The 11,406-nt window shown below is 37.9% G+C and overlaps 1 protein-coding gene across 1 annotated transcript; it reads right to left on the reverse strand.

The window, feature by feature from the left end:
* Positions 1-471: 471 nt before the first annotated feature.
* aup1 (AUP1 lipid droplet regulating VLDL assembly factor) lies at positions 472-10,864 on the reverse strand. Its single transcript, XM_042493594.1, has 12 exons — positions 10,543-10,864; positions 8,912-9,049; positions 8,206-8,356; positions 7,655-7,842; positions 6,810-6,882; positions 5,265-5,338; positions 4,769-4,835; positions 4,389-4,491; positions 2,900-3,037; positions 2,612-2,751; positions 2,248-2,336; positions 472-838 (listed from the first exon to the last, which is right to left on the reverse strand). Exons 1-12 carry the CDS (start codon positions 10,581-10,583, stop codon positions 796-798), a joined length of 1,245 nt encoding a protein of 414 aa, XP_042349528.1. The 5' UTR covers positions 10,584-10,864; the 3' UTR covers positions 472-795.
* Between the last annotated feature and the right edge of the window lie 542 nt (positions 10,865-11,406).

Consider the following 11,406-nt stretch of genomic DNA (forward strand, 5'->3'; position numbering starts at 1 on the left):
GAGAATTTTTTTTCTCGCGTTTGCAGACATGCATTAGAAAATATAAAGAAATATATGTACGCAAGCAGAATACACACACTTAAAAAAAATCTGTTCTGTTTTTATGAATTAACAAGTGTATTATCTCATAATTGTGAGGTTTTCATGAAAAAAGTGCTTGTATTTCTGCATTAACAATATTAAATATGGGATTCAAAAAATGACAATTAACAAATCTTAATTCAGAAAAACAAGCAGTTTTTTTTTGTACAAAAACTTCTCATACTTTTGAGACAAATTTGTTAATTGAAAAACATCGATAGGTTTGTTCATACAGTTTCTCAGAATTCTGAGATTTTTTTTCTCTCTGGTGAATGCATTAGACTACCATACATATTCAATTCACATTTAAATTCTAGCAGTTGTCTCCCAAAGCCAAGCTGTGGACATGTGAGTTAACACTCTATGGAAACACCATCAGCGAGAAATGTCTTAAGGTCAAGCTGAACTTTATTTTCATCGACGACTCTGGACATTATAAAAATAAATAGATGATTCACAGTCAGTGGATCGTAATACAAATTGTTATCAAAATTATGTATCAGCCAGAATGAAGAATTAAAACACATGCATAATCACCATTCCATCAACGTATTCATGTTCTGAGTACCTGTCTCCAGTATTTGCAATAAACATCTTGTTTCGCAACAGAACCTGTTGACGGAATATAAAATCACCATTCAAATTAGACAGCTATGCAAGTTGAATATGCTTCTCTCCGACATGTTTTCAATGATGGCTTGACCCAAAATGTGTTTAGTGATCTTCTTGATCCAGTCCGTGTTTCTCAATGTAGCGTCTAGAGGAGGAAAAACATCAAACAGTCAATGTTTACTTTATGAGTTAGTGTAATATACCAAGAATTAATCACACGGTTAATAAAGACAGTTCATGTGACACACTATTACAGACAGTGCATGTGTCTCTCTGGACCAAATAAAAAAGCATGCAGTACCTTGTGGTCAAACTCTGTTTGTAAAACTAATCTGCCACATCTTAAATGGGGTTTTCATCTTCATTATATCGTCTACAACACTAACACCACTGCCAGGTGAAGTGAATGATGTCCACCAGCCCACCATGCTTAAAACATCTGCCAACACGTATTGATTTTTAATTTTTTAGGCTGGACCGTTAATTAGGGGCGATAGAGAGAACCCCAGGAATGAGTCCCAAAACCCGGAAATTTGTTAGCATTTAAAAATCTCCGTCAAGGTATGGATACAGGACCTCTGGGGATGTCCTGAGGTGTCTTGCACCAGGGCGTTGGTGGTTGGTCTTTGAGTCCTGTGTGTTATGAGGCGATGTACCAGCACGTCCCTGCAGATGCTCGATCATATTGAGATCTGGGGAATTTAGAGGCCAGGTTGACGCCTTGAGCTCTTTGACACAAGCAATTTTTTTGGTGTGGTATGGCACATTGGCCTACCGGTTGGGCCACTGCCATCAAGGAGTGCTGTTGCCATGAGGGGGTATACTTGGTCTTTACTTCATCTGTCAGCGTTTTATTCTTGGGGCGGTTCAGGTGTATAGTACATCTAAATTATTCTAGTGCCAGAGTAATAATTTGTCCAGTATTTGAACATGAACACTTTAAGTATCAAAGGAACATTACACAAAAGCCCACCAGGAGTACATTTTTCCATGTACATCATTTTCAGAGCAGTAGTTTAATGTTTAAAATTGTTTTGGCCACTTGGGGGCAATGCCACAAGCTTTTTACAACATTGTCATAGAAGTTTTTTTTGCCACTGCTTTATTCCAAAGCGAAAAAAGCGTAACGAGATCCCATTTCAGTCAGTCTGGATTTCAGAACAAATCTGTAGGGTCTAAATTAGGGAGGACAGGTGTATTTTTACATAAGACTTCAGTGTTGAGCGACAGATATGACCTTAGGACTGAATTCAGAGTAAATCTCAAACCAAATGAATATTGCAAAACTGCAAGATGTTGTGCATAATGAAGTAGGTTTGGCTTTCTCTGAGGTGTCTTATTAGCATGAACTGAAAAGACATGAAGTACTTTCAATAAATCCAACTTAACAATAGTTAAGAGGCTAATGGAGGATTTTATGTAATCATGTATACCTTACCTTTTTGACATTTGTGCTGCAATATTAACAGATTCTGCTACTCTTGAAAATAATACAATAATCTATTGTATGATGTAATGATATAACATTGTTAATAGCAAAGAAAAAAATCCCACCTTCTTGCAAAATTATACAGTGCTTCTTTTCTCTCTTGGAGAGACAAATGTCTGTCAGCTGGTGATTTCCCAAATGATTTGGCAGCAGGCTGTCAATGAAAAGAAAATGAAATTATCAATTTCGTTAAAAAAAAAAAAAAGCCAGAGAGACTGCAGTAGAAAATAATAAAAATCTATCAAGGCGGCACAGGATTAAGTACCTGAACTACAATATTCAACATTTAACTGCTTCTCTGCAACTCATAATGCCCCAGTGAAAATTCTTGGAAAAGTGAACTTCATATGTTTCCATGTGATTAAAATGGATCGTAAATGATAAATTCCCCTGTTGAGTCCAAAAGAGCAGCATGTTGAATAGTCAAACCTTTATGGTAGGGGCAGAACCAGAGGAGTAGGAGCTGTTCCGAGAAGACCCAAATGTGGACGTTCCGGTTGCTTCCATTGGGCCCTCATCCTTGTTCTCCAGCAGATTTGTTATGGTGGTGTCAACACAATTGGTTTTTGCTGTACACAACCAAGAGACAACTGTAAGTGAGTAGCAGTTCACCCTATTCACGTTTTTGATGAATGTTTTAGAAATTGGAAGAATGGATGGAGGAGGGTGAAGGGATGTGGCATCAAAATGTATACATGCAGTGAAATTGGGTCATACCTAAGTCCTTTGTGATGACATTCAGTGGGACATGAGGCAGCACATCCTTCACCTGTTGGGCCATCTTAGCAATCCTGTGATCATCTGTACCCAAACTCTGGACCATGAAACCAAGGCCAATAGAACCAGGTCTAACACCTAGGGTAGGGAAAACAAATCAGTGGACACCCCCCCCCAAAAGAAGTGACCAGGTGAATTCACGCATGTAGAAAATCATTCACAGTTTAGTTGGGTTTTTCAAACATGTGTAAACCCAATAAAAAAGGCCATAGACTCCTTTACCATTGCCAGTAGAGCAGAGCTGTGTACACTGCTCTGCAGCAGACAAGTACTGTCTGTGTGTGTGTGTTTTGGGTTATTTTTTGGATTGTCAAGTTCGAATTCACAGACAAGACAGAGAATAGGTAAACAGTAGAACACAGTATGGAGGGAGGTCTGTGAAAACTTTACGGTAATTACTTTTTTTTCTTTATCTCTTGCTTATTGAGTCTCTCTTTCAAAGTCAGTTCAAACTACATTTGTATCAATGTTTAAGCGCTGCTTAGGTGGAGACACACGGTAATTAGTGGCGGCCCATCACTGCATCTCGCCGGTAAAGGGGCTAACATTAGTGTGTTAACCCGGATGTTGTGTTCCCATCAATGCCCATCGGAGCTGCAGGCGATGAATACCTGTGACCACTGCAAAGTCTTTTGAATCGGGTGTGAATGCCGATTGTACATTCTCCCATAACATTAAAAAGTCAGATGTTAGCAGGTGCTAGTTGGTTTTTTGTGGAGTGGAAAAAAGGATTTAGCCTAAACATTTCTAGCAAGGAGTCCTAGCTGAGTAGTGATCTAGGAAAATTCTCAGGGCAACACCAAGTAAGGAGGGGACAGAAACTTTAACCTTGGTGAGGAGGTGTAGATGACCCCGTTGCTAGGTGTGATGCATTCTTTTAACAGATATGATTGGTTGTCACAGAAATGCCCTTTAGTGAGCCTGCACAGTGCCGACATCCAGTGTAAATGAACGAACTGTGTCACAGTACAAGATTGTGAAAGTGCTGCTTGTGGGATCACTCTGCTAAAGGAAGGTTGAGACAGGCCCAAGTCATCACTGTTGCCAAATATCTTGTGTTAAGTACAGTGTTTTGATAGCTTTCATTTCAGGCGTTGTAGCGTTATTGCGGTGGGTGGGAGAAATCATCTCTGCATGATCTAATCTGTAGTGTTTCATTAACTCACTGTCATTCAGCCTAATTTCTCCTGCCTTTGTCTCTCCACCATTTTCTCCTCTGCTAGAATTCTAGAGCCACTTAAAAGTCCTCCTTTCTACTCCCAACAATTTTTAAGCCACTTTTATCTTAACCAGGATCTAGTCTGACCCACGAGGGGAAATTCCTAAAAACACGTTGTTATTCTTAGAATTTCGTCATTAGATGCTACTCCTTGTACAAGGTTTGTGAATACGGCCGCAGGTGTATTATGTGTTTATCTCACTGACTTACTTGTAGATGTTTGTGGTACAGTGTGTCTTTTCCGTTTGATGTGCTCTGCTTTATCAGCTTTAGTGATCTTGGTGGGGACCAAGCCAAGTTCACCTGCTAGCAGCTGAAATTGAAGACAAACATAGTCTTTAGTATACATCAGCAGTAAAAATGCAACAAAAAAAAAAAACAAACAAAAAAAAAACACGAGGCAATTAGTTTGACAAAATATAGGGTGGAAAACGCACATCTTATAATAGAACTATTGCAAGATCCTCGTAGAAGGGCCTCGTTATGGTTGTGTGGGAAATTGGATGAAATGCCTAAATTGGATCACTGTAAAGTTTGTTTGTTACTGTATAACTTATTTGTTTTTACTGTTACAAATTGGACCCTTTTACCTCCTGGACTTTGTTGGCAAACTCCTGCATGGACTCTCCATCCTGTCTGGATACTGGTGGGAGCCAACTGGGAGGAAAATGCAGAACAAAACAGAAACAAATTAAGTAATGCCAACAACAATCACGGTAACCGAAATATTCAAAATCAACAGGAGACTATTTAAAAACTAAATTTGGAAGACAGTATTAAACATTTACTTACAAAAGTATTTTAGCTTTGAAACCATTTGCCTTTTTATCAACATTACAGGTCAGAGAAGATGATCTTGGGGTTGGTCGCTCTGTCATGACGAAGTGTTTTCACCCACTTTTGTGGGTTTTTTAATTTTTACTCAATGGATTGACTTAACATAATGAACATCCACAAAACTACCTCAGTTTTCAAGAAAAAAGAACAAAACTATAAGATTAGTATTGATCTTTCGGCTGCAACCCATCAGGATTCCACTTAAAAAAGGAACTTCTGATAGTAATAATGATACAAATTATTTAGTACCTTACATGATACACTGTACATGGAGCAAAAAATGTCCATAAGAGCTCCGTCAACCAGCTTGACTCTGGTGTGCTCTGTGGACAGACAAAAAACAATGAAGTCATTATTATATACTATATATATATTCCAGTATTGTGTGACATGCCTGACATTCAGATGTGTATGTGTACAAACACTCAGAGACACAATATGGACAATAATAGCTGTGGCAGGTGAACTGGTGACCCAAACAATCCTGCAACTATTTAAAAATGTACTTGGTGATTGTAGAAGCTGTAATTTTTGCCTCTGCTGTTCACAGCAACACAACACACAATTATTCTCAGTACTGAGATGGCTGGATTAGACTTAAGCAGTTTGCACTAATCAGCTTATTGTTACTTCCAAGAAATTCCACTCATCGCGTATTTTATGACTTCAAAACCGTAATAAAAAATTAAATTAAAAATCCTTGAACAAAATTATCACTCATCACAAATTCATCTTTTTCAATAGATCAACATTCTTTAATGAACAAATGTAATTTAGTTTGCTGCTAAATGGTTAATTTCCTGTAAATACAGGTGCATGGCTCCCTTTGTGTGCTGCAGGCTCGGGAGCACACAGTTTTTTGACTGCAGTAAAAATGTTGTTTTTGAAAGGCTAAAAGCCATCAAATATGGAATGAAGTAAAATATTTTAGATTTTAAAATGATGACATCAATCTTATTTTCAATACTTTGGGATTTTACAACCCTCCCCTGAAAATGTTTTGAGTCAGAAACAATCCTCTGCAGCCACCACCTTTATCTAATTTTAGAAATCATTTAATAAAACCAATAGTTATGCTGCCTAATATGTATCTGCAATTGCGCAAATATACCAACTTGAGTCCAGTGTGTAGGATTTAGAGCTGCAACTTAGGGTGAGAATGCAGAACTGAAGTTTTTCCTGTGTGCAGAGCGAATAGAACCATGACGACTGAAGTGAAAGTACAAATGGCCCTATCTAGAGCTGGTGTTTCGTTTGTCTGTTCTGGGCTACAGTAGAAACAACATTGCAGACTATGTGGCAGAGGACCTACTTCATATGTAGATATAAATGGCTTACTCTATGGTACTGAAAACACAACAATTCTTTGTTTCTGTTAATTGTAAAAAAATTAAAACAGTTACAAATTTTTTTTTCATTTCTGCCATTTATTCCCCCGTAAACAGAATGAAAAGACACTCAAAAAAGGGGAACTGCACAGCATTGAAATGTGGATCTAGAATTCGAATGTCGAATGAAGGTTATGAATCAAGCTTAAAATAATTTGGTACAGCCGTAATAATATGCATCATTTTCCCTTCTGATTTCGTTCCTTCCTCTTCAAGTTTACGGTTTGCATTTCAGTGTCCTGTTACAGGCAGTCAAATTCGCCCATAGTTTATATGTTATTAACCTAATACATGGAGATATTTACTGTGAATAATGTAAATACAGAAAAATCATTTTTTGCCAAAAGTGTCCATCTTATTTTTGGATCTTATTTTTGTCTTAAAATACAATTTCAAACAACATTACCAAAGCAATCAGTGGTCTGGTCACCCGTAAGGCCACAGGTTGAAAGGAGTCAGTCAGTGAGAAAGGCCACGAGCTGAGAGGAGAAAAAAGGCTGGATGAGCAAGATGAGAACTTTTTTTTTTACTTAAGAGAAATATAACTTCTGATAAATTATCACTGAGAACCATAAGCTGGTGAACTGGTGGTGTGTGATGTCAGTGGCACAAAGGACTTAATATTTTAGTGTGTAAACTCATATAAACTAAATTTCAGAACTCTGCAAACAAAAGCATGGCAATATTCTTGATCATGTTACAAAGTATTCCTCCCAGTTTTATTGGGTTTCAGTGCGTCTGTAGGAGTCTTCAGCTGAAGATATAGCACACTTGGTTCTGAGCTACTCAAATTAACGATAGAAATGAATCAATTTTGCAGCTGTTTTCACTTCCTTACACTAATTTGCCCATAGAATTCTAGAGGGAAATTAGTGAGGGGAAACAACCGCCAAAGTAATTAATCTCTATCTCAAAGTGCCATGGAAGAGGAATGATAATTTGTGGCTGGCTTGATTAAATCACTTTCTACTACCAAAATCATGAGCGGGAGGCCAAAACACTGTCTCCATGTACAAATACTGATAGATCCCAAACCGTTACTGCTGTGCTGCGCTGGTTTGATTATTGTAGGTTAATATGAATCACTATGCAAAACCAGAGACAAGAGAGCTGAAGTACAATTTGAGGGAAACATGTTACATTTTCTCAGTGCGTCATACAGTCTGCTCACACTGCATCAACCAATTTCACAACATGAAATGAATTAACCACTGAGTAGACAGATCTTGCAGCAGACGTGTAAGCACCAACCTGAACTTCAGCAGGCCAGCACAGCCGTTTGTGGTGTCCTCCTCAGGAAACAGGAGCAAAGGTGGGGTGCCTTCAGTGGAGCAGTACCTCTGAAGAGACTCCCCTATTGCCTCCTGGCCAGACGCTGAATGGATTTCCATGAAACCTCTGGCCCAACACACAAAGCCCGTGGAGCCCTCTAACTGGGGCTAATAAGAAGAAAGAGACAGAGAAAACTAACGAAAACTACATTCACTGTATTTAAAATTGAAATATTTGCACTGGTAAAACAAAAAAAGTCAAAGATAGGATAGAAAGATGGCCTTGACACTATGCACGTAAAACTTTAATATGCTTCATGCACCAGTGCACACACCGTCTCCTCTGCATCTGTCATCTGCAGCAGTTTACAAATGAAAATTGTGCACTTTCATCCTTTCAGTGTTTTTCAGCGTATGCAGAGCATATTGACAGATGCTTGCTGGTGCAGAAAACATGTAGCATTCTTGCAAATTAGAGATAGCTAAAATGTTTAAATCATACTATATACTGTATAGAAGTTTCAGACTTACATTATGGCAGGGGGTCAGGAGATTGATTATGTTGTGGTCAAACTCTGTCACATGATTGCATATGTACAGCTTGGTGTTTTTGTCTCGGGAGCGAGGGTTTTTCTGTCTGACGTGCATCCCCAGCACTGAGCACATAACCCTGACAATAAATCTAAGAGAACACAGAGAAGGTAAAGGTGGATTTAATCAGGGGCAGTATGTTCTTAACATGCAGACAATTATTCTCAATAACATACACAGTTTCTCCAACAGCAGCTTCCAGGTTATTAACATGCATCTAAATTATATGTAATGGTTCTTTAATGACTCAATCATTACCTTTAATTAAATGCGGACATACTGTGAACCATGTTTCTTTTACACGAGGTTACCTGGTTACAGACACCTAATATATAACATATAAGCGTCCAATCACCTCAAGGGTATTTTATGAGGTGGCTGAGTTTAATCTAGTCATTATAGCTTTAAGAGGCACCATGCTGCAATTATTTTTAATGGGATTCACAGCATGTATTATATAGCACGTGCTTGCATTAACTGTCACTGTTTGTCCTTATATTGACACTTGTACCTCAATCATCATTAAAACAAACTTTTATACAAATTAGAATAAGATGATGATACACACAATTGCCTCTAAGAATTACAGCTGAGAATAAAATGTGTTAATATAAAAATTAATAATGTTAAAATACACAATACTTGCCTTCTAACAAAACTCTCTGGGAGTGCACAGCTGACCAAGAACACGTGAACACCAATAAAAATCCGTATTAACATCAAACAGATGCCAACCGGAAAGTAAATCATCAGCAGCAGGAGAACAACTGCATCTTTGGGAAATCTGCACAAAGAAAATTAAAAAAAAATCTGATTTTCAGGCAACATTTTAAATACAGTGCTTGGAACATGTGAGAAATAATTGCTGGTGAGATTTTGACAGACCAAATGAACCACAATGCCAATGACTTAAAGCAGGTATGAAGTGCATTTACTTCAATAGCGTATGTACTATGTACTGATACTGAGCCATCAAATAAATCCACTGCAAAATAACACACCATATAAAAAAACTCCCCATTCTGCCACAATGTATCATTGTATTGGTAACTATTTTGATATGGGAATAATCACTTTAAGTTTTTTTTTTAAGACAAATATTTGATGGTTTAATCTTACATTTGGCATTTTTTGCCATACATGATGATGAACTGAAAAGCTCTGGACTGTTGGTTGGATAAAATATTTGATGGCGTCACCTTAGCTCTGTGAAACTATACAATGTATGTTTTAATATTGATTGAAAGAAAAACATTGACAAAATGATTAAAATGATCAAGAAAATAATCCGAAGTTATAGCCCCACTATTGTATACAATTTGAACATTGGCGTCCCCCATGCTCTTCTGAAACTGAAGGCCAGTTAAAAATCTGTTCCCACTTCCATTTGCAGTTACAGTACCAAACGTAGTAAACTTACTATTATTAAAGAAATGTATCTATTATTAATAGAAAATGTTAATTATTAACTGATTACAAATTAACATACTGCTGTCTCCTCCAGTGGTGCTTTAACGTGAGTTTCAGTTTCGTACTAAACCACAGCCCGCAGCTTTCATCTCCTACGCGTCATTACACGTGTCCCTATGTGACTGTCTTGGCCATTAGGACCTGGAGAACACCAAAGATGCCCAATGTCAAAATGGTCCTATTTGGTCTGAAATCTCAAATCATTACAAGTGCTTGCTACATTTACAGCCCTTATGACCCACCTGCATTGCTGTGAAAGATGGGCCATTTATTGTTAGAATAACGCTATTTAGTCGAAGCTCATCACAATTCATATGTAAGCTGATGTTGATGGCAGCTGTTCGCTCAACGTACACAGACATACACATGTCATCTCAGCCTACTGTTTTCACCCTAAAGAAGTTGGGTATTTCAGAAAACTTCACTCTCAGCTATCAGGAAGAGTTATTTCGCGATCTCAGGTTCAAGCTAATTAGTTGACGCATTCAATGTTATAGCTGATGCCAGCGCAATGTGCAACACTGAAATACGAATTGCACAAGATTACACAACCAACATTAGCTATGAAATGTTTACTTTCACGTCACTGCCAAACAGCTTCAGTTAGCTGGTTAGCTGCGTGTTTATAACAGGTTCGGCTACATTTGGGAGCCTACAGAAGTTAGCTAGCATACAGTAGATGTCAGCGATAACATAATAACGTTACTGTATTTCTTGAACAAACAGGGTGTGATCGCAACGCTGTTATAATTGTGGCTAATTAGCTGGAGGTTAACAGCATTAGCTAGCTGCCGTTAGCTGACTTACCGACGAAAGTCAAACATGTCCTCAATCCCCCGATTCTCCATGTCTGCCAGTCGGACCTTTGCTCAGAGGCTAATGCTAAGAATACAACCTGATCGCTAAAAATAAATTAGTCATAACGTTCACGACAGCAATGTTGTCGCATGGGGGTAAAGAGGCAGTTGACGTTGTTGTTCCCCCGTTCAGCTAGTGAGAATGGAGTTAAACGTTTCCGGACAGCTTATTTTAGCAAGTTTAAGATGTTAGCTTAGCCTAAAATGCTTCTGCCCGCGGTGCTAGCAGCGCTAGCGCCTGTGTGCTTCGTCAACAGCAACAACAACTACACTTCCGGTCAGAATCGTCCAGAATAAAAGTGCAATGTCCATATTAGTAACCTGTCACAACATTTTTGTTAAATTTTGCATAGCAACCTGTACGTTATCTGCATGTTTTATGTAATCTGTAATAGCGAAAGACTAAAACTCAAAGCAGGACTAGTCTAGTTCAGCTCTGTGGCTTCGTCGGGTCATTTACTTTCAAAATAAACGTCCCTTTACAAAAGAGCAGAGAAGTTATGATGTTTTTTCGCTCTCTAGTGGTTATATTTGATATTGGACATAATTTTAGGAGACAAAGCTCTATGTAGTATTTGATAATTGTTCAGTGAGATTCTTGATTAAAAAAATCATTTGATATTTTGTAATGAGGGGATAAATGACAATTACATCTCCACCAACATTACATTATTACACTTTGCAGTGTCCCTGTGAACTGAGTGGATCTTTTTTTTTTTTAAAGAAAGAAATTACAAGAAAATTATCTGAAAACAAGCAGAAAAAGTAAAAATAAACAAACATAATGACAAATAGTGCTAAAAATGCTTTAAAA

The sequence above is a fragment of the Plectropomus leopardus genome, chromosome 9, assembly GCF_008729295.1.
Source record: "Plectropomus leopardus isolate mb chromosome 9, YSFRI_Pleo_2.0, whole genome shotgun sequence".
NCBI classification, from domain to species: Eukaryota; Metazoa; Chordata; class Actinopteri; order Perciformes; family Serranidae; genus Plectropomus; species Plectropomus leopardus.